The sequence below is a fragment of the Mobula birostris genome, chromosome 3, assembly GCF_030028105.1.
Source record: "Mobula birostris isolate sMobBir1 chromosome 3, sMobBir1.hap1, whole genome shotgun sequence".
Lineage (NCBI taxonomy): Eukaryota > Metazoa > Chordata > Chondrichthyes > Myliobatiformes > Myliobatidae > Mobula > Mobula birostris.
Genome location: NC_092372.1, coordinates 122,625,648 through 122,649,632, shown reverse-complemented (window position 1 = coordinate 122,649,632; position 23,985 = coordinate 122,625,648). Strand labels below are relative to the sequence as shown.

At 41.4% G+C, this 23,985-nt stretch overlaps 1 protein-coding gene across 3 annotated transcripts; it reads right to left on the bottom strand.

Moving 5' to 3' along the window:
• Positions 1 to 544: 544 nt before the first annotated feature.
• On the bottom strand, positions 545 to 23,366 carry LOC140195250 (mitochondrial glutamate carrier 1-like). 3 transcript variants are annotated; one of them, XM_072253291.1, is made up of 10 exons: positions 23,258 to 23,366; positions 17,083 to 17,185; positions 15,844 to 15,969; positions 14,972 to 15,027; positions 10,836 to 10,926; positions 7,081 to 7,199; positions 6,792 to 6,987; positions 3,331 to 3,485; positions 2,448 to 2,523; positions 545 to 1,857 (listed from the first exon to the last, which is right to left on the bottom strand). In XM_072253291.1, exons 2-10 carry the CDS (start codon positions 17,100 to 17,102, stop codon positions 1,704 to 1,706), a joined length of 993 nt encoding a protein of 330 aa, XP_072109392.1. In that variant the 5' UTR covers positions 17,103 to 17,185; positions 23,258 to 23,366; the 3' UTR covers positions 545 to 1,703. The 3 variants fall into 3 exon arrangements, with proteins under 3 accessions (XP_072109392.1, XP_072109394.1, XP_072109393.1); XM_072253293.1 differs by lacking the exons at positions 17,083 to 17,185; positions 23,258 to 23,366 and adding an exon at positions 13,258 to 13,345 and having other exon boundaries at positions 15,844 to 15,880; XM_072253292.1 differs by lacking the exons at positions 17,083 to 17,185; positions 23,258 to 23,366 and adding an exon at positions 13,263 to 13,345 and having other exon boundaries at positions 15,844 to 15,880.
• Positions 23,367 to 23,985: the final 619 nt, after the last annotated feature.

Below are 23,985 nucleotides of genomic sequence, written 5' to 3'. Positions count from 1 at the left end.
AGCAGAAGACCACCAGGCCCTTTGAAGCTACCCCAACATTTAATATGATCATGGCTGAATGCTACCTCTCTGAATAATGCAGTTACTGTTAGACTTCAAGAGGAAGAACGGTTGTAACCACAGTTTCAAATTCAAGCAAACATTCAAGAAAGATTGTCAAAAGAGATAAAAGTGTTGCTTCTCAGGGAGATAACACTACTGCATTTAACTCTGGATTACACTGCAACAGAAATTTAATTTGCGGTCAATCCAGAAAATAACTTGCACATATGAAATGAAGGGCCCTGAAAGTCTGCAAGGATTGCCCCTTCAGTGGAGGGGTCTGCAGCAGTCCATCAGACAATTCCTTCAGAATCCACCTGTAAGCATGAGGACAAGAACACCAGTCACTATGCCGACTGATGACAACATATTGGTAAGATAAGAGGTACTTTTAAGACTTTATATCAGGAGCTTTCAGCTGGAGGGGGATAAAGATCTTTAAGAACAATGACACCTCATTATCAGCAGAAGAAATATTTCACAAGTCAAACTCAGGACTAACCAAGATTATAAAATTCAGTTTATTCTTACAGTTGAATTTAAAATTTATTAGTAGTCTTACTTCCATGTATAAAGTCTGAGTATGATGCTCTGTATTGGTAACCAGTTTCACAGCATAAAAGGCACCATTACATAAATTAAAATATTACCAGAGGCACTGTTAGTTTAATGCCATTTCAACATAGTGAAAACACCAAGGTAAAGGAGCAGTTACAAACTAAACTGCCAGAAATTGACACTGCCCCCCTTCCTCAGTGAAAATGTCAGTCTTCTGACAGTTCAATAACCCACGGGCATTTGGAGATGAGTTATTTAATGGTATATAATCACATTGGTACTTTTGCTCTGATAGAGCCAATGAAGAACAGATGTTGTTCAAGTGGACCTCAGCCTTGAACGACCTATTTTAATGCATCACTACAGTTAACATCAACACATTAAACTGGTAAGTCTTAGTTGAACCAATTATGGGAAGCATGGCTCATGAACAACACTGAAGTGGAACAAAGATGGCCTGCTAAAGTACTTGGCGGGGGGGAATACACTATGAATTAGTTCCCAAATAGACATTCCTACAACGTAACATTGAATGTCTCTGCCATGTCCACGTTTGTGTGGGCAGTTCAATGCTGAGATTAGCAATCTCTCGGGTGAGGAAGTGTGACAGGTTGTGAAACCAACAGTAATTGTTCTCAGGGCAAAGCAAGGTGGATGATAAGGGCTAAAGTCACTACTTGGGCTCTTCCCCACAATTTCAGATACAGTTGCTCTTTTTCTTACACTTCAATGTGCCTACTTGAGGTAATTAGTCTAAAATAGGGTTACTTCACAGGCTCAGAAAGTGTAATCAATGTATAAATGTATAAAAAGGTTTTAAATACTGCTAACTGTACAAAGATGCATTCCAATTTTAAGTAAAAAAAAAATGAACGGAGCTAGAGAACAAAGTTTGGCCCCTTGGTTTAACCATTCTTTCATAACACAAGACATTCTTCACACACCAACCATCCTGCAACATGCAATCTCTACCTCCCAACACCTTTACCGATGTGAACAGCAAAGTCATGCGTGAACCTTCCAATCAAGGCAGTAGTGTCTTGGTTACATGTTTGGCATTGCTCATTGTACAAGGTAGTTCTTCAGGAATGGATGACGGCAGATCAATACACTTCGAAATGTGAAAAGCCCAAGACGAACTCTCCAACTCCCACAAAGTAGATCACTTGGGCAATGCCAAAAAGAGGGGCAATAACTAATGCCCGACAGCCTGACCCCTTCAGGAATGCAGAAGGACCTTCGTTTCTCCAGATTCTCCTGCAGGGGAGAAAGTAATTAACCTAATCAAGTTATTTCAAACCTGAGAAATAAATATAAAGTTGTTTCTATTGTAATAAACAGAATTTGAAAAAGCCATGAACCAATAAGCATTTGGGTTCAATAGCAATCAAGGTTGCATTGCAAGGAAACAAAGTACAAAGTTCAAAGTAAATTATCAGTGCCCTCCCCAGCATCCATCTCAATCCCCACCACCCAGGTCATGCTCTCTTCTCAATGCTGCCATTGGGAAGGAGGTATAGGAGCCTCAGAATCCACATCACCAGATTCAGGAGCAGTTATTACCCCTCATTCATTAGGCTCTTGAACCAGAGGGGATAGCTTCAATCAACTCAATACAGAACTGATTCACTTTCAACACCCCTTTCTGAAGTCTTATTATTAGTCTTTCTTAATATTGCAGTCCATTAACAGAAATGTCCCAATATAGAACATGTAATTAAATCCTAATTAGAACAAGGAGTAAACTAATCTTTTCAACTAAGTACATGAATAACATGTCAGTCACAAATAGTTAAGGAAAACAATTGTATAATTAGCCAGAAGTTGATTCGCCAGTACTCACTCACCTAGCACAATCCACAATACCACTGTAGGCTTCTTCATTTGCTCCTCGATGTAGAGACTGGAATCGTGTTTTGATCACTGAAATATAAAAATAAATTTATAATCCAATAACATTTTGCTCACTTTCACAAGCAACACTTGCATTTTACGCTAATTGAAGCAAACTACATCTGACGTAGCAGTAGAACAGTTTGGTTATTCTCAAACTCAACCCCGAGTTAACTGGCCAAATAACAACTGCAAAGTGCTCAGCTTATTTAGTAGCTTGGAAAATCACAGCCTAACAGGGAACCAGCCAACCTGCTCGAATGAAGTACAAAGAAGTGCACCAAGTGTCATTTATCATCTGTCCTCCAACTGAGGAATTGGCATTGGGCCTCAAACCGAATCATATCAAACTTCAATCAGAACAACGCTGCTGGAGAATTTAATTACAAATCTCTGGTGAAACCCAAATTTCCACTTATCTCATGTAGTGTTTTTTGCAAACTCTTTCAGGCATTGTTCTAACAATTGAGATTTCAAACAGATCAACAGTCAAGGTGAAGGTAACAGAATTATTGCTGTACAGCAGCTCCTGAACTAATCCTGAGCAGATTGTTTAATGTAACCACTATGCCAATAAATGGCTATCCCTGCGCAAAAACAAAATTTGTGGTAGACAAATCTCCAGCCATTGTACAATACCACTGTACTTCATCACTAGGCCAGTTTATCTGTGCTGAGCACTACAGGGCATTTTGAATTATACTTTACTAGTTTATTTGTGGCAATGTTTTGGTTTATGTGTTCTGTATGATATATATAGTGTGCGTGCACTGTGGTCCAGAGGATCGCTGTTTCGTTTCATTGTACAATCAAATAACAATAAACTTGAACTCTTACCATCACATGGATTGACAGCCACAGCTGCAACAGATCCAGCGATGCAACCAGATAGAAATGAATGGACAAAGGACACTTTCCCATCCACAGAATTTTGCCCAAGTTTGTTCAGATGGGCGAACAACGGAAAATAGATGACAGAGAATGGAACGTCCCTGTTCAATACAAGGAAACAATTTTATCTTAAGGAAATTGTGAAACTACACCATAATACTGTTCAATTATTATGACTATACTTACATAACAGATGCAGGGAGGGAAGTGCAATTAGTGCAAGTGGGATTGATACAGAGGATGAGCAGTACTTGATAAAAGATGAGAGGCATTGAAACAGTGGACAACCAGAGACTTTTTCCCCCAGGGTAGAAATTGCTAATATGAGGGGATTTATCATTAAGGTAATTAGAGGAAATGATTTTTTTTATTTATTTAGAGGTACAACACGAAATAGGCCCTTCAAGCTGCGTCACTCAGCAAACCTCAATTTAACCCCATTTACAATGACCAATTAATCTATTAGCCAGTGTATCTTTGATTTGTGGGAGGAAACCAGAGCACCCAGAAAATACATTCATTTCAATGGGAGGACACAGACTCCTTACAGAAATGAACTCCAGACTCTGATGGGCTGAGCTGTAATAGCATCACTCTAACCATTACAATATCGTGGTGCCCAGGGGTGAAACATACTACCAGGGATAGTGGTACAGGTACCCTATATATATTTATTTTTAAAACATGGTTTTAGATGGTATAGCCTCTGCAGACCCTAGATCCCAGCATCATCGAGGCTGTCTGGGATTACCTGGAGAGATAGAAACAAGTGAGAGCCAAATTCTGCAGAACTGTGACAATTTCTCCAAGACGCTTGGAACAAGTTATTGGCCAATTTTTTTAGATATAAAACTGCACAACAGTGTACCTAAGAGAATTGATGCAGTTTAAAAGGCAAAGGGTGGTCATCCCCAAATATTGATTTTAGTCTTTTACTGCAGGGGTCCCCAACCTTTTATTGCGCTGCGGACCGGTTTAATATTGACAATATTCTTGCGGACCTGCCGACCCGCGGGGGGGGGGGGGGGGGGGGGGCGGTAGGGTTGCCAAGGACAAGAGTAGCAGTCAAAAAATACGTTGTGTTTACCCCGAGAAAGACTACAATGACCATGAAGCCTTGCAGGGCACCAGTGCGCATGCGTGACCTGCGCATGTGTACACCCGCCGGTATTATTCTCTGCAAATCGTTTTTGGCGATTCTGTTTGTGGGGGGGGGGGTAATCTTGGTAATATTGGTAATAAGCGGCTAATACACTCAATTTTGTTTCTAAAAGAGTTTATCTAACGAATTTAATATTAAACACACAGTGCATATTTTCCTCGCATGAATATAGCGATAAGTCAATTATTAGGGGAGGAGGGGGAGCTTGAAGTAAGTGTTGAAAGAACTTATAGCAGAAGTGGTAGAGGCAGGTTCGATATTATCATTTAAAGAAAAATTGGATAGGTATATGGACAGGAAAGGAATGGAGGGTTATGGGCTGAGTGCAGGACAGTGGGACTAGGTGAGAGTAGCTTTCGGCACAGACTAGAAGGGCCGAGATCGCCTATTTCCGTGTTGTAATTGTTATATGGTTATATAAGTCACTTATCAGTCAACAGCATCATAACGTTTTAAGTAACGTTTGGATATTAAACACACGGCACATATTTTCCCCGTACGAACATATAAAATCATTGCAACACACCAGTATCGCGAATCAGTGGGAGCCCTGGGCTTGTTTCTCTGCAGCAAGATGGTCCTATCGAGGGGTGATGGGAGACAGCGATACTCGAAGGGGGTTTCTTATGTCCAGTCTATTCCGCAATTTAGTTTTCATTGCATTCATTGCAGAGATACGTTGGAAGTGAAAGCAATGTTTTCAGTGCTTTCGTGGCTATCTCAGGATATTCAGCCTTGAATTTGATCCAGAATGCCGGCAGAGATGTTATGTCAAACATACTTTTCAGCCCGTCGTCATTTGCAAGCCCGAGGAGTTGATCTTCTTCCCGCGCTGACATGGATGACGCGCTGTTAATGACCTCGCGTGTGTTCAAGCTCAACAGTGGGCGTGACAGGGAATGAGGAAAGGTGCAGCTGACTCATATCATCAAATCATATCGTTTCCTCGCGGCCCAGTAGCGCATGCTCTGCGGCCCGGTACCGATCCGGTGGTTGGGGACCGCTGTTTTACTGTTTACTGCTCTTTATAGTAATTTTCTTGATATTTAGAAACTTTTCATTATTTTTGAAAGCATCTTTGCTTTACAGATTTTTTTGAACATGTGCCTAAGACTTTTGCATAGTAGAAATGAGTGTTTTAAATGGAAAAAAAACGGAAGGCTATGTGGGAGAGAAGTGTTAGATTGATCTTGGAGTAGGTTAAAGTGTTAGCCTAGCATTGTAGGGCGAAGGGCCTGTATTGTGCTGTTCTATGTTCTATAGATAGGCTGGATAGTCAGCAGGGAAGGGCCCCTTTCTGTGAGTACTAATATATAACATTAGTCCTCTTTAGCTGAGAAGAACATTGCATAAACCTCGCTCAGCAGAACCAAGGGTTGTAGCAGAAAATATGGCATAGAACTTCCCAAAGAGCACACAAGAAGAATGAACCCGTAATCCCCACACAATTTTATACCAATATCTATTTCTTAAAGATATAGAATAGTAATTAATTACATTCCTTCCCCAGCACACTCCCACCTAAACTTGGATACTTCTGCCAAAAGCATTTGCAAAAGCACAATGCTAGGCCTTATGTTATGGCAAAACATTCCAATATGCTACACAGTGTAGCAATTGGTTTAGAATAGGTAAACCCATTGGTTCAGAATTAGGTTTATTATTACCGACAAATGTCATGAAACTTGTTGTTTTGTGGCAGCAGTACAATACTTAAAATGTAATTTAATATAAGCATATATGCACAAAATGAGGTAGAATTCATAAACGCAAACATGAGGAATTCTGCAGATACTGGAAATTCAAGCAACACACACAAAATGCTGGTGGAATGCAACAGGCCAGGCAGCATCTCTAGGAAGAGGTACAGTCAATGTTTCCAGCCGAGACCCTTCGTCAGGACTAACTGAAAGAAGAGTTAGTAAGAGATTTGAAAGTGGGAGGGGGAGGGGGAGATCCAAAATGATAGGAGAAGACAGGAGGGGGAGGGATGGAGCTAAGAGCTGGACAGTTGATTGGCAAAAGGGATACAAGGCTGGAGGATCTCCCCCTCCCCCTCTCAAATCTCTTACTATTAGTCCTGACGAAGGGTCTCAGCCCAAAACGTTGACTGTACCTCTTCCTATAGATGCTGCCTAGCCTGCTGCGTTCTATCAGCATTTTGTGTGTGTAGGTAGAATTCATGATTTGTTTAGAAATCTGATGGCAGAGGGACAGAAATTGTTCCAACACATAGCTTTTGTACCTCAGTATAGTTGCTCCTAATCCTTTGTACAGTCCTCTAAACCCTTGGGAGTGGAATAAATCCTTGGCAATCTGGGTTGCAGATACCGGCCTGGAGGCAGTAGCAGGGCTAACATTGTAGGCCCGACTCAAAACTGGATTGCTGGCTACGATTTTAGTGGTGGAACAAGGAGGTAGTATCAATCTCTGCTGAGCAGCTAGAATAAATTAAGCAAGAATTTTAGCAATCTCATGAACATGGACACTAAGTATTATTGATTTATAGAAAGATGGGCAAATTGGATAGTTACCTAGTCTGCCAGCATCTTGAAGTTGAATTTTCAGCATCTCCATAGGAGTAGTGACAATAACCTGACACAGGCCTGCTCCACAGCCAGCCAGCATCTCACCCAGTATGTTTAAACCCTTACTGAAAAGGCAAAGAAAACAGCAATCATGAATGTATTCATTCCATTCAAAATAGAACAGTTCAATCTGTATACAAGACATTGAAACACAAGTTCTGTGGCATTAATATCCCAGACTGAGAAAATCAAAATTAAACTACAAAGAATAATATATTAAGAACAAAATAGATGATCTACTTACTCATCATGCCAAAAAGAATTAAGCCATAAAGCCCTCTATATCTCCTGTACCTAATAAAGTGGCCACTGAGTGCATGTTCATGGTCTTCTGCTGCTGTAGCCCGTTTACTTCAAGGTTTGCCATGTTATGCATTCAGAGATGCTCTCAGATAATGTGGTTATTTAAGTTACTGCTGACTTCCCGTCAGCTTAAAGCTGTCTGGCCATTCTCCTCTGTGCTCTCTCATTAACAAGGCATTTCCTCCCACAGAACTGCCACTCACTAGATTTTCACATAATTTTCTGTAAACTCTAGACTATATTGTGTGTGTGTGTGTGTGTGTGTGTGTGTGTGTGTGTGTGTGTGTGTGTGTGTGTGTGTGTGTGTGTGTGTGTGTGTGTGAAGTCCCAGGAGATCAACAGTTTCTGAGATACTCAAACCACCCTCGCTGGCACCAACAATCACTCCATGGTCAAAGTCCCTTACATCACATTTGTTGTGTATTTAATATTTCAGTAATATTTGAGTAATAGAAACATAGAAAATAGGTGCAGGAGTAGGCCATTCGGCCCTTCGAGCCTGCACCACCATTTATTATGATCATGGCTGATCATCCAACTCAGAACCCCGCCCCAGCCTTCCCTCCATACCCCCTGACCCCCATAGCCACAAGGGCCATATCTAACTCCCTCTTAAATATAGCCAATGAACTGGCCTCAACTGTTTCCTGTGGCAGAGAATTCCACAGATTCACCACTCTCTGTGTGAAGAAGTTTTTCCTAATCTCGGTCCTAAAAGGCTTCCCCTCTATCCTCAAACTGTGACCCCTCGTTCTGGACTTCCCCAACATCGGGAACAATCTTCCTGCATCTAGCCTGTCCAATCCCTTTAGGATCTTATACGTTTCAATCAGATCCCCCCTCAATGTTGTAAATATATAGTTTGATTAAGCTTACTTGTTTCTTTAAATAATTTATTATTTAAAGAAAAAACAAAACTAAGATGCATTCTTGGCTCTGTGTTTCCTTTCAATTAGTTTAATGTCGTGCAGTTACAAAACATAACATTTCTTCCCCATTCTGATGTCTGGTCTGAACAACAACTGAACCTCTTGACTACGTCTGCATGCTGTTGGTCCGGTTCTGCTATTTTACAGGCAGGTTCTGCACACTCACATTTGGGCTAAGCTTCGAAGTGCTGACCGACTTAGAATGCCAAACCAGCCTGCATGATCTGCCACTGGCCTCTCAGTTCCTACTCCCCATTTTTACTGACAATGCTACCATTCTGGACTAGGACACAGGAAGGAAAACATATACACAAGAGATTCTGCAGATGCTGTAAATCCAGAGCAACACTCACAAAAAGCAGGAGGAACACAGCAGGTCAGGTAAGATCTATGAAAATGAATAAACAGTCGAGGTTTTGGGGTAAGACCCTTCATCAGGAAGGGAAACAATTCCTAGTCAAGTGATTTCACTTCCACACACCTATTTATCCATCTATCTATTAAGAGATAGAGCTTACATTAGGTCCTTTCAGCTCAAGGAGTTGTGACACCTAACAACCTACCAATTTAATGATTTAATACTAGCTTAATCACTGGACAATTTACAAAGACCAATGAACCAACCAACCAGTACAACCTTGGACTGTGGGGAGAAATCAACCAGGGCACCTGGAGGAAACTCATGTGGTCACAGAGAGAACATACAAACTCCTTACAGATGGTATCGGGATTGTATTCCAAACTCTGATGCCCCCAAAACTTAATTTTGTAAAATTACTTACTTGAATACTAATATCCGATAAACATCTACCACTTATAGACTTAAGTAAGCCAAATTTCAAAGCAGTGCTTTGTGTATCAAAGGAGGTTCTGCCACCAGCCATACTAGGTTCCTGGAATCCAGCGCATGTTAGGCCAGTAACATAGGTCCATTATTTCCAGATCAGCTAAGTACAGGCTACTGATACAGTGGCTGACATTTCTGGGAAAAGGGAACCTGGTCAGCATTTTAACTTCTGGTAAGATGGCGACACATTTGGTCACAGGGGCTTCTCCGGGTCTAACAAATAAGCATCTTAAACATTTTTTTTGCAATTACAAGACCCTGTTGGACATTGGTAGTACAGAATACTTCAAAGCAACACTCACAACACGTTGGAGGAACTCAGCAGTCGGGCAGCATCCGTGGAAAAGATCGGTCGACGTTTTGGGCCAGAACCCTTCGTCAGGACTGTAGAGGGAAGGGGCAGAGGCCCCATAAAGAAAGCGGGGCGAGGGTGGGAAGAAGGCTGGTAGGTTCCAGGTGAAAAACCAGTAAGGGGAAAGACAAAGGGGTGGGGGAGGGGAGGCAGGGAGGTGATAGGCAGGAAAGGTGAAGAAAGAATAGGGGAAAACGCAATGGGTAGTAGAAGGAGGCGGAACCATGACGGAGGTGACAGGCAGCTGGGGGAGGGGGCAGAGTGACATAGGGATAGGAGAAGGAAGGGGGAGGGAATTACGGAAATTGGAGAATTCTATGTATCCCCCAGCTGCCTATCACCTCCCTTATGGTTCCGCCTCCTTCTACTATCCATTGTGTTTTCCCCTATTCCTTTTTCACCTTTCCTCTCCATCACCTCCCTGCCTCCCCTCCCCCACCCCTTTATCTTTCCCCTTACTGGTTTTTTCACCTGGAACCTACCAACCTTCTCCTTCTCACCCTCCCCCACCTTCTTTATAGGGCCTCTGCCCCCTCCCTCTTCAGTCCTGACGAAGGGTTCCGGCCCGAAACGTCTACCAATCTTTTCCGTGGATGCTGCCCGACCTGCTGAGTTCCTCCATTGTGTTGTGAGTGTTGCTTTGAACCCAGCATCTGCAGATTATTTTGTGTTTACAGAATACTTCAAGACTGGTCCATTGCTTCATTGGCAAGACCAACGTCGGGGGAGTTGCATGGACAAGACCCTCACCAGTTGCATCCACCCGGGGAGAAGGTACCAGAGGCAGTGTGGGAGAGAACAGAGGCATGGCAAGCCCCTTGGGATCATTGCTGGGTGGGGTGTTGGCCCTTGTAAGACGGTTCTGCCATTGTTGCTTCTGTTCAGTGTTCACTCCCTGGAGTTGAGACCAGCACGAGATGAGAAACTGCTACATGTTTGTTCTTGCAGAAACGTGGCTCCAGGACAACATCCTATGCACCATCAATCTTCAGGCCATGCCACTCAGACTTGTGCTAATATTATTCTGTGACAGCAAGTGCTGTTATAACTACATGTGCAATGTGTGATTGTATGTACTGTGTTATGCACCTTGGCCCCAGAGAAATGCAGTTTCATTTAGCTGTATACATGTGAATGGTCGAACGACAATATACTTGAAACAGCTCCATAGAAACAATTTACAAAGTGATATACCATCGACATTTTCAGTGAACTGAAAAAAATACTTAATTGCTCAAATTGATACACTAGAGTACTTTACAAAACATACCCATTTTTTGACAGATAGGTACGAAACAAGTCATTAGCAGCGAGTTTAATGGCCTTCTCAGGTGTTACCAGTGTAAGGTTCACAGCCGCACCTATTGGATAAAAAAAACTTAACACTAAGTATCCCTTTTACATATGGCATCTCTGCAATTTATATCCAATTTGGATAGGCAAATATAGATTCTGTATCATACATCATGTTGTCCTTTTTCCTTGAACTCAACTGAGTTCATGCAGCATTTAAAATTACATCTAGAGAAACAGCTCAAATAAATTTAATATCTTCCAAGCAGTCAGATATCTCATGTTGATAGGTGACAGACAGAGAGACAGGCATTTGCCACATTAACTGCACAGTCTCAGTTTCTGATTTGGCAGTCAACAGTTAAGATGGGGAACAATTTAATTTCACTTCTTTGAATAGTTGGGTCAGAATTCAGAGCATGTTCCAGACTCAGAACAGCTGTTTTAATCACAAAATTACTTTATTGGAAAGATCTGCTCAGTAGCTCCTTTAGTAACTACCCCTGTATCTAATAAAGTGGCCAGTGAGTGTATGTTTGTGGTCTTCTGCTGCTGTAGCTCGTCCACTGCAAGGTTTGAATTGTGCATTCAGAGGTGCTCTTCTGTTGTAATACGTGGTTATTTGAGTTATTGTCAGCTTGAACCATAGGACTACAACTCACTGGTCATTTGTTTTTGGCACCACTTTCTGTAAACTCTAGAGTCGGTTGTTCATGAAAATCACAGATCAGCAGTTTCTGAAATATTCAAATCACCCTGTCTGCTACCAACAATCATTTCATGGCCCAAGTCACTTAGATCACATTTCTTCCCCCATTCTAACATTTGGTCTGAAAACAACTGAACCTCTTGACCATGTTTGCATGCTTTCATGCATTGAGTTGCTGTCACATGATTGTTGCTTGGCATGTTGCTAAGAAGTTTGTATTTTATTCTGATATGGCTAATTGCAGCTAAGGCTCCCTTAGGGTATCCATGGCTGTGACACAATGGTATTCACGCTTAATCATGGGCTTCTGATCACAAAGCAGTGAACAAGTATCAAGCACGGCAAGGATCGGACTCGATGCCATCCAAAGTCAAAGAATTTACTCTCAGACCAATAGTCAGAAAATCAACCAATCAATACATCAGAAGTCTGATCAGCTTGGGAGATAGAAAATCAAATATTTCAACTGCAGCATGACTTGTCAAGGGTTCATTTGCATATATTAATAAAAAGGCATAAACTCATGTGTTTAACAGGAGTTTTAATATTAAATATTTTCTTTTAAAATAAAGGACTAATTGCTGAAAAGAAAACTAATTCTGGCTAATCCAGGATTAAGAGATAAGGCATGATTCTAATTACACATTTACTCAATTCTAAAGATGAAGAATAGAAAAAAGGTCACAGAATTGAAGCAAGTACTTTGCATATTACAGCAGAGCATACAAATAAAATTGTAGTAAGAGAGACAGTACTAACAGGAAGGAAACAAGAAACCTGAAATGAAGAGCGCAGGCAGACTTCACTCCAATGAAATGGAATTAGTTTTTTTTATTGCCCAGGGCAAAGCCCACAACCAAAAATTAACTACTCAATGAACACATCACATATGGAATGGCCCATGGAATCACAAGTACTTATCTACAAGTGAAGAGTGTGAAGAGTAAGTAACCATTGGAAACACAGCACAGCCCATAAGACAGAGCTAACTTCAGTCCAAACAATCTTTATACTTTTTTCAATGTAACAATACATGCCATGTTATGACCTTAAAGACTGCTGTCCACTCAAAAAAAAAGTTTACCAAGCCACTTGATCTTAACTTTGACTGTATTATGGACACATCTGACAAACTAACCAATATTGGACAAAAAGGTGGGCTGGATGGGAATCATGGTGGGGAAGGGGGATGGAATGCAGGGAGGAGAAAGTCTGCTACTTATGCCAGAACAAGGAGACCACCTGCTGTGTGTCAGCTACAGAAAACATGACTTTCAACCCTTCATTCCTTTTCCTCTACGGACACTTCCTTCTAACTGATTTAATTAATTGTGCAAATGGTTCAGGTTTCTAAATAAACAGTTAGCACCCATGGGTTGATACATTACACAATGTTACAAGTGTGATGGGCCACTACAAAACACCCAAGTTAAATTTCCCTTCATGAGCACTGCACTTGTGGAGCAAATGAGGTGAAAAATAGAGCTCCTGTAATATTATAACTCCAGACTGCCCCATCCCCAAAATACAACCGTTAATAGCTTACAATTTAAAATACAGAAGATTGAAGTGTTACTAAGAAAAGGTGTGAGATGGAAAGTGAGAAAATTCAAGAATTAGTAATGTAATCTTTGCTGATTTAAAAATATACAAATAACATTGAAAATTGAAAGAAATGTATCCTAGTTACAAGACCAAGTGGTACTGTAAGCCACTTAATGGTTTGATCCATCGTGGCTTCGCCAGATCGGCTAGGCCTCAATATCCATGGCGACCGTCTGTAACATGAAAAACACAGATGCAAACAAGACCATTTCCTCCAAGATTTAAAAAATATATATATATGTAGTAGTGGACTTTAGGCATTAACATTTTCCTTTGATAATTCAACATTTAACGGATATCACTTTCCTGAGCAACTAGATTTAAAATACCCCATGCATCAAACATGTTTTCAGAAGTCCCATTTCCCAGCTCTGATGGACTATTAAACATTGAGTGTAAGCAGAACAGCAAGTCTATGGACAAGCTTCAATAATCAATGTACAAAGTAGGCCAATCTTAACTGGTAAAGGCTTTCAGAAATGCTGGGCTTCAACCATGCCTGAGCTCTCTCTAAATGACAAAATTCATGAGAAAGCCAATGTGATGCTTCAACCAAACACATCTCCCGTGGTTCACAGGTCAGCAACCTGGAGAAATCCAGTTCTGTGCCTGCCCCAAAGCTGCTTTCAGCCGATTGTAATTTAAAAACTCCCTGCACGTGATCGTCTCCAAGTGACTGCAAGTGTGTTACTTATTTGGCAGTGGCAAACCAATTAATTCGGGACATTGGCTCTTAGTACATGCAAGGAAGGGGATCAAAATTTATTTATTGACGTACAGTGCAGAACAGGCCCTTTGGAGCCACACCAACCAGCAATCACCCAATTTAATCCTAGCCTAATCACTGGACAATTTACAATGACCAATCAGCCTACCAACCAGCATATCTTTGGACTATTGGAGTAAACTAGAGCACCCAGAGAAAACTCATTCGGTCATGGGGAGAATGTACAAGTTCCTTGCAGATGGCGCCTGAATTGAACTCCAACACCCCAAGCTGTAATAGCATGGTGCTAGCCACTATGCTACTGTGGCACCCCAAAAGGATTGCTGTCATAGAGTCAGTGACTCTACCAGCTATGTCTCGCTATAACCCTCATTTTACTTATCAAAAGAGGGAAATAACAGTTTACAGTCTCTTGGGCAGGGGAGAATATGACATAATGGGATAGACTCAACCACCAACAGAAACACTGACTCCTGAAAACATGCCCGATTACTGCACATTGTATTGGGCTGCACAAACTGCATTGTACTTACTTGCTCTGGAGCACAAGACCACATCAGTCTAATCAGTCTTAAACGATCAGGAATTTCCACAAATTATCACAATGTATTTCATTTAGATTTTCTCTCCAAATTAATAACACAAGATTAACATTGCAATAAAATGTTTTGTTAATTAATCTAGGCAACAGTAGTCTATAAATTAATAAAACTGAACCACAACTCTTACAGGATGTGCAGGTGAGGAGTGGCCTCAGCTGTGACTTCCACCCTACTTATCCATGAAGAATGACAACTAACAACATACCAATTAGCTGCAAATCCTTATACATCAAGCCAATAGCAGGCAAAAACAAAGACTTTATCCATTCTGAATTGAAAAGTACTAAGTTCATTATTATTACATTAAAACACGACGTGCAATTTCAAAACGACATTCAACAGTATATTCAGCTAACAGGTTAATTATAAGATATTTTGTGGAATCACCAGTGAGATGTAGTTTTTACAAAAAATTCAGTTCTGCATATTTCTGAAGACTTGTAGCCAATACATGGAAAACAAATCCCTACCTCTATACATTCCAAAATAGCCTTCAGATCGCACGGTCTTAATTAGACAGTCCATCCTAAACAAAGAAAGAAAGTAAAATTAAGGTGGCACAAAACTGTTCCATCTGTACTTCTGATAAAGAAATCAAAGATTAGATCTATTACATCAAGTTGATAATTAGTTCCTACTCTGCCTATGAAACTTCCGAAGTGTACTAAGGTGACTTAGTTGACCCTTTCCTTTAAGGAATGAGCTGTTCTACACAGATTGAGTACTTTGGTGCAGTCACAATGATAGCATAGTGGTTAGCTCGACGCCATTACAGCTCGCAGCACTGGAGTTTGGAGTTCTACACAGGTGTCCTCTAAGGAATTTGAATGTTCTCCCGTTGGACTGCCTGGGTTTCCTCCGGTTGCTCAGGATTCCTCCCACATTCTAAAGACGTACCGATTTGTAAGTAAATTGGTCATTGTAAAGTGGTCCTGTGATTAGGCTAGGGTTAAATCAGTGGGAAACTGGGAGGCCAGATGAGGCTCTTTGGGCTGGAAGGGACTGTTCCACACTGAATATCTAAGTCAGGAATTCTCAACCTAGGGTCCATGGACCCCCTGGTTAATGGTATTGGTCCATGGTGTAAAAAGGTTCGGAACACCTACTCTAAATAAATAGTCAGAGTTATTCTGTGCCAACAGAAATAAAATTATCTCTATTTAAAAGGCCTATTTAGAAAAAGATTCATACTTTTGCCTTCTATGAGCACACTTTAGCAAATAATGCAAGCATGGACATGTGAAAAATTTAAAGAGTTCAGGGAGCTTAAATCCCAAGTATTTCTATATTGGAAATAAGGAGCAAGTGTTTCAAGGTGCTTCTCAGTATTGGTGTAACTCACATGCTGGTGTAAGTACGCTGCCCATTCCTCTGGTTCTGCAGCCTGGTTTTAGCCAGATCAATCGGAAAAACACAGGTAACTCCAATCAATCCAGCAACTCCACCATTGATGAGCTTAGCAGGGAGGCTGAGAATTGAACAAACATAACAACAGTTAGCTACAAGCTATGCAATATTTTAACATTTAATCTTCAAATGCTGAACCCCCAACAGGATTATTAAAGCAGGAAATTGGAGTGATAATAGAACCTGCTGCCCATAAAAATGTGCTGAATTAGGACAACGTGTATGATTTGCTGTCAGTAAAAGACATACCCGAGTTAAAGAGAAAGGTTGAGTAGATTAGGCCTTTATTCCCAGGAGCTCAGAATGAGGGGAGATTTGACAGAGGTATACAAAATTATGAGGGGTATAGATAAGGTAAATACAAGCAGGCTTTTTCCATTGAGGTTGGGTGAGTTAAGGGTGAAAGGTGAAATGTTTAAGGGGAACATGAAGTGGAACTTCTTCACTCAGAGAGGGGCAAGAGCATGGAACGAGATGCCAGCAGAAGTACTGGATGCGAGTTCAATTTCAACATTTAACTATTAGTTTGGATAGCTACATAGTTGAAAGGGGCATGCAGGGCTACGATCTGGGTGCAGCCAGATAGGACTAATTCAGCTCTTATGTCTTACACGGGGTTGAGGGGGTTAATAAATCAGCTATGATGGAATGATGGAGCAGACTAGACAGGCTGAATACTCTAATTTGGCTCCTAAATCTTATGGCCTTGGCACAGACTGGATGGACTGAAGGGACTGTGTCCCTGCTGTAACTCTATGACTGGAGAAGTATATAGGTAGGAAGGGTTTAGGGGGAAATGGGCCAAATGTCGGCAACACTGTTAGCATGGATAAGATGGGCCAAAGGGCCATACATTCTACACAGTATGACTGTCAGCGATGTGTGCTGATAAGCTGAGAGAATTACATTTTCCCAACAAGTGAGGTGGATACTACAGGCGTTGTGATCATTTATAGAGAATCACTAATTACTTCTGTACTAAGGAGATTTTTTTCAAAAAGTCAGTCACATGAATTGTGAACGAAAGCTTATGAAACCAGTAAAGAGTTCAACAATTCTTCAATTGAGGTGTGGTTGTGAAATACTGAAACATAAAGCAGTCAAAGGCAAATTTTCACCTTCAGGGCAGCATTTGGTGAAGGTTTTCATAGGCAACATAGAACAAAACTCCTACCTGATGTGGTTGTTGGACATGTTTAGTGATATTTTTCTAAGACGGCACAAACCAGATGTCACACGGCACAGCTGAAGAGTCACCGGGAACTATAGCCTGGACTCTGCAGAATAAATTCATTGATTAATCTTATTAACTTACTTCAATAGTGTACTAAAACTGATAAGTACACCTAGCTTTTCAAAACCACAATTCTTCAAAATAGCAGCCCCACAATGAGAAGAGCCAATTGTCCACTTTGGCCAATTCTGCATCCACCTTATTGTCCCACAAACTCCCTGACCTTCCAAGTCTGACCACCCTAACCAACTGTGGCATTTAGCTAATTTAAATTTCACAAAACAATGCTGGTCATGAGTTTGAATGTATTCACCAGATTGACTACAATAGTCAGCTCAAATACAGAAACTCCAAAGATGAAATCTAACTCTGTCATGGGCAGTCCCAAATCCAGCTGCACAAGGAGGGTTGGGCATGGGGTTAGCAACCCCATCCCATAAAAACCCAGACCTGCAGAAATGCAAACAGAAGCTCCAAAGACCTCATCCTTAAGAGGAAAGATCTTCAATGTGCTACACCTTGAAAGACGGGCCCAGGTCAGAAGACTCTGGCGAATTGCTGTCGGCAGCCCATGCCCCAGTAAGGGCGATGGGCTTAAGAAGAAACATGACTTCTGGATCAAGGATCTTGTGGGATTAAAGCACTGGAACCGTACCTCCTTCAGACTCGAGACTACACCGTACAAGATAGTAGAATGAATGCGCTGACAGATGAAATTCACAGCAGACATGTAAAACACCCAAACATTAACCAGACATTCCAACTGTGTGGGGCAGCATGTGTCACATAGCTCTCACTGATGGATGCCTACATTGGCAGCTGGCCAACCTGGCTTGCAAAGTCCCAGGTCAACAGCTGACTATGACACACAGCGTCTGTGGGACACTGGGCTGCTCCCAAATATAAGAAATGCAGAATGCAAAGTTCAAAATAAAGTACAAAGATGTCATCAAGATCAGTTTATTTTTAATAAAGTGAAAAATGACCAAATTTTCCCTTCCCATCAGGCTATTGAAATAATTAGTTATGTTCAACAATAGTGCAGAACCTGCCTGCAATCCATGATGTCATATACTTTCCGAGCTTCATTACTGAAGCCTGCCAGGAAACCACAGATTTTCTTCCACTTTGCTTTACAGTGATCACCTTTGAGAGACATATCACAGAAGAATGAAGACAGGCTCAAATAGTACAACTATAAAGAAATAGGAAATAGAGGGCTACTGATCACTCAGAAGCAGGTGGGATTCGTTTATGTAGACACAATGGGCCAAAACAGCCTGTTCCTGTAGTGTATTTTTCTATGTCTGTGTTAAATCAGAAGACTAACTATGCCACAGGATCACCAAACATTTGTAATTTACTATGAAATTAAGGAAGCCATCTGAAATTACAACAAAAACAGAGGGAAAGTCAGTGGGAAAAAATTGGACTGAGCCCCTTAGAATCAAACTAAATTGAGCAAGCTATTAAGTTGCAGGCACTTTGTAACATGAGCTGCGATTCCGGATCATTTAACTCTGTATCTGACATATTCTTAAGCACGAATCTGTAATCTACTCTCAGGGATGCAAGGCAAGCACAGGCTTCAGAGTACTTTCCAAAGCCACTTTTAGCAACATAATCACAGCATGAGGGGATACCACTCCAACAATTTTTTGGCTGCCAAATTGTATGCCAGTCACATGTAACTTTCAAGACACTACAACTCTGTTTACTATTTACCTGTGCTATGCACTATGTACACTTTAAAATTGTATTTTACTTATTTATTTGTGGTAATATTTTGTGTTATGTTTTGTGGGTGCACTGTGGTCCAGTGGAATGTTGTTTTGTTTGGTTGTATATATGTACAGTCAGATGACAAACTTGTACTCATCTTGTATTACTTATTGATTCTTAATTTATTTTTTGTGTTTGCAGTTTGTCTCCTTTTGTACATTGATTGCTTGTCAGTCTTTGTGTGAAGTTTTCCATTGATTCTACTGTGAATGCCTGCAATAAAATTAATCTCTGGGTAGTATTTGGTGACATAAATGTACTTGGGACAATAAATTTACTTTGTCTGACATACTGTCTAACCAAGAAGTTTAAGAACCATTCGATTCCTCAAGGTTAGTCTGGAAAACTTGCAGAAAACTATTTACGAAGTTAACTCAGAATTGCATGGATTATAAATTAAATCCTCATTTGTATAATGACAAAGCAATATCACTCTACAGGAAGAGAAATCCAGGCCTTTTTAAAAGCTACAATGGTTGTTTCACCACATATTTAAAGTCATGAGTAGATATTTCAGCTCTGCTAACAAAATTTGTGTTTTTCCCAGAGATGAATAAGCAGTGCATTTTGGAAAACCTTATCAAGACCCAGGTCTTTCAGAAACAGTGGCATTCAGGCTTGAGATGAAAACCAAATGCAAAAGAACCACAAAATTCAAGATAATCTAACGCTGCTTCACTAGAAAAACCATAGCCACACATTTCTCACCAACAACAGACTAACTCAATGACAAGTCAACATATTTCATCCCTACAGATGATAATTAACTTTGAAACTTCAGTCTTGTATCCAAAGACATGTTTTCCATCCGAGTATCCAGATATTTCAAACTCCTGCTGTCCCACCTTAGGACTGAAACCAATGTGAACCTTTCATCATGGGTGTCATGATAACACAGCAGCGAGAGCAATATTACTATAGCTGGGAGTGTTCCAAAGTTCAATTCCTGCGCGCGCCCCCCCACCCTGTAAGGAGTTTGGATGTTCTCCCCGTGACTGTCTGGTTTCCTCCCACAGTCCTACTGGTTCGTAGGTTAATTGGTCATTGTAAATTGTCCTGTGACTATGCTAGGATTAAACGGGTGGGTTGTTGGGTGATGCAGCTCAGTGGGCTAGAAGGGCCTGTTCCACACTGTACCTCAAATAAACTTCAGATCCAAATAACAACTTGAAAGTATTAAAAACGCAAACACAAGGAAATCTGCAGACGCTGGAAATTCAAGCAACACACACAAAATGCTGGTGGAACGCAGCAGGCCAGGCAGCATCTATAGGAAGAGATACAGTCGACATTTTGGGCTGAGACCCTTTATCAGGACTGCTGCATTCCACCAGCATTTTGTGTGTGTTGCTTGAAGGTATTAATATAGCATTAATACTGTAAACTGCTAAGAGCAACAAAAATCCAACCAATAAAAACTAAACTTTCAAAAAAAAATCATCTAGTCCGGTTAGAGTACGGAATTACCATGGAATACAATTCACATGGTATATTGGGAAATGGAATTTCATGCACGTATGATCTGTAATTATTCAACATGCTGTCACTCCACTGAAATGTGATTCACGACAGCTGGCATTTCAAAACGAGAGCCATCAGTTTAGAAATTGTCTCTTGCCCTGTCCATTAACACCCAGTATCATGCATAGCTTATCCATCAGCAGAGCCGAACTCCTACCCTAGTAAGGTGACAGCCAAGTTCATGTCCTCTCTAGAGACCCACATACAAAAATAGATTAATCTTCCTGCTCCTAATGACAGGACCATTTTTTAGTTGAACTGTTCAAGAGCTTATTTATAAACACAAGGGAACCTATGGCATTATTCTGAAGCACACAGCCCTGTCCATATGCATTAAAATTGACTTTCAGCTCACCATCACTGCTATTTCCAGCCTACAAGATTAAGCGTATCTTAAATAAGATCCGAGGCCACAGAAAAATAATACACCAGATTTTCTTTCTTTCTGAATTGTACCTGCCTCTTTAACACATTTAAGAGATTACCATATTCAATATGAAAGCTCTGGTAACAGTGTTGACTGACAGGACATTTATACAAACAGAGTGAAATGTGACAAGACTCTATTCTCTTGTACTTGCGTCAAAGGCATGAAGACTCGAGATTGTTTGCAACATACATGAGAAGCTGAAGGAACTGAACAGGCCAGGCAGCATCTATGGAAATGAATAAACTGTTGACGCTTCGGACCCAGACCCTTCTTCAGCAAAGATGTTTAATGTCATATCCAGTGCACAAGTGTAAAGGAGAATGAAATAATTGTAATGCCAGACCCCATGCAACAAAAAACTACAAATAATAAAAAAAACACTAAATATAAATATAAAATAGCTTATATAGATAGATTGTCTGTCCATAAAGTGACTGACAGGAAATGATTAGGTAGTGGTGGTTGACTGTGTGGAGGGGTAGGTTAGTGGGTGAGACCCTTCATGATATTGCTGCCAATTGTCCTGACACCTTTCTGTACACATGCCCACGATGGCAGGTTACTTGAAGGAAATTGCTTTTCCAATGAATGGCTTGTCACTTAGAAGAGGTTGCTTAATTAACGATTCCAGCGTCATTTCTTAGACTGCACCAGATGAATTGATTGCATCCAATTCAGGGGTACCACAATTGACTTCAGTTGAAGAAGGGTCTTAGCTCAAAATGTCAACTGTTTATTCATTTCCATTGACTCTGCCTGACCTGCTGATTTCCTCCAGCGTTTTCTATGTGTTACTTTGATTTCAGTAGACATGGCTCAAGGTGGCCAGACAATAATCAGCTCGGTATGCCACAACTCTTATGTTAATTATGCACAGGCAGGATCTGTTTTGATTCCTATAGTAACTATAGCCACAGGTACAAGCAGCCAAGGACAACAAAGCCCGGAAAGTGTTCAGTGCCTACATGGGAAAAACTGATAAGAGGAAGGAACGGCTGAGACACATAAGATTTAATGTAAGGCCACTATTTTTTCTATTTAAATATGGAAGATATCTGTGGCAAGAGAGGCACTTAATCATTCACAAAAATGAAAATCATTCTGTTGAAGCAATGCTTCCTTATAGGAATCCCAACTGCTTGAACATTTGCAGTGTTATTTTCATTATTTCATATTTTAAACACAGGATCAGAATGAGGCCATTCGGCCCATCGAGTCTTCTCCACCATTTTATCACGGATGATTTGTTATCCCTTTCACACTCATTCTGCCGTCTCCAACCTCCGCTTTAAATATACTCATGTCAACGAATTCCAGATGAACCACCCTTCGCCTCATCTGTTCTAAATGGACGTCCCTCTATTGCGGCTGTGATCCTAGACCTCCCCACCATTGTGCTTCTGTTCCTAAACTCCCCCACCAGAGGAAACATCGTCTCCACATCAACTCTATCTAATTTTTAAGTTGTACACACTTGCTGTGCCGTAATTGCAGATTTAGATCTCCAACCTGCTGCTTGTAACAGAAAGTCCAATTTCCGTTACAGCCTTCCGTTTCTGGGTGCAAGTCATTCAATATTCCTTGCTCAAGTGTCTAACCGGGTGTACACTTTGCACACCAGACAACTTTAAAAAAATCAGTTAGGCTACGAACTGATTTAAAGGTTATTATTTAACTGACGCACTTAGCCGCATTTAAAAATCAGAAAACGAATCAGTCGATGACTAATTAATCGGTAGATTACTAATTCACAAGGGTACAGTCCCAATATGGTAGACGAGTAAACGTATCGTGGATTCGGAATCTAATATTTCACTAGGACGCAGAATTGTGACAGGGTTTGTTATGCAGTATTACCATTTGAAAGTAAAATGACAGGAATGATAATAGCCTATATAGAGAGCACTTTCATACAAACGGTGGCATAAAGTGCAAACTTGGAAACAAAAGACAAAATTGTTAATTAAAGCAACGTTAAATCAACGGGTATTGAGTTGGCGTCTAAAAAGGTCAACTGATCCTGCGTCGCTTACAGTTTTGGGTATTGAATTCCGCAGTTTGGGAGCGCAGTTCAGAAAAGGCTGACTAGCCAATTATCTTTTGAGGGAGACTGTTTAAAATTAAGAGACCGGCGGAATATATTGCTCGAAGGGCAATAGTGTTTTCTGTTTTCACCGACGGACTCCGGCCGGCATCGCCAGAATTTTGTTAGAAGGGAACATAGTTTTTCTGTCAGAACGGCTTCGCGGTGAACAGCCAGTCGCACACCAGAAAGGCTCCGGCGTCCATTCATGACCGTAGGCTGACTGAACTCAGGCACACAAGGCGGCGAGGGGCAGCAACCCCGCGCCTCTCGGTGAAGCCCGATCCCCCGATACTCACCGCTCTGGTTGATCTGACTGGGTGACTGGTGCTTCGCTGTGTCGTGATAGCCTCTCCCGCCCCGGCGATCTGAACCCAACTAGATGGCGACCGGAAAAAGGAAGGCGCGCCCCTCGCTCCGCAACCACTAGGCAGAGGGCGGGTCCCTACCGCTTGGGACGGCCAATCGTCACAATTAGCGTCACCACTGCGCGCCACCTATTGGTTCAGTTCCAGTGATTGACGTCTCCGCTCTCCCTCGACAAAAGGAGAAGCGCCTCGCTCGCTCCTACCACTAGGCAGAAGGCGGGGGCCGGCCGCTCGAACCAGCCAATCCCCACAAAGAATGTCAGCGCCTCGGGCCAGGCCTATTGGTTCACAACAAAGATTGACGTCTTCACCCTCCCCCTCCCCCCCGTGAGTAATTCAAATTCTCTTCCACTACGCCGCGTGAATATTATGGCGGTCACGTAGGCAGCTTTAACGGCGGTTGGCTGGGGTGCGCACGCAGCTAACGGTTTCTCCCCTAGTTTCCAATAGAGTTAGCGCGAAAATCGTCCGGTTTTCTTAAGTACCTAAGAATGTGAACTCCGGGTTATAAACCAAGTGTTTGCTAGAAGAATGAGTAATTCGGTTTTGTATTTTAAAAAAAAACTCCATGTAAGGGGAAGTGTGAAACTCTACGTGGCATGGTAATCGGCCATTCGGCCCGTCGAGCCTGTGGCCCCTGATTATATCCCAGTGACCTA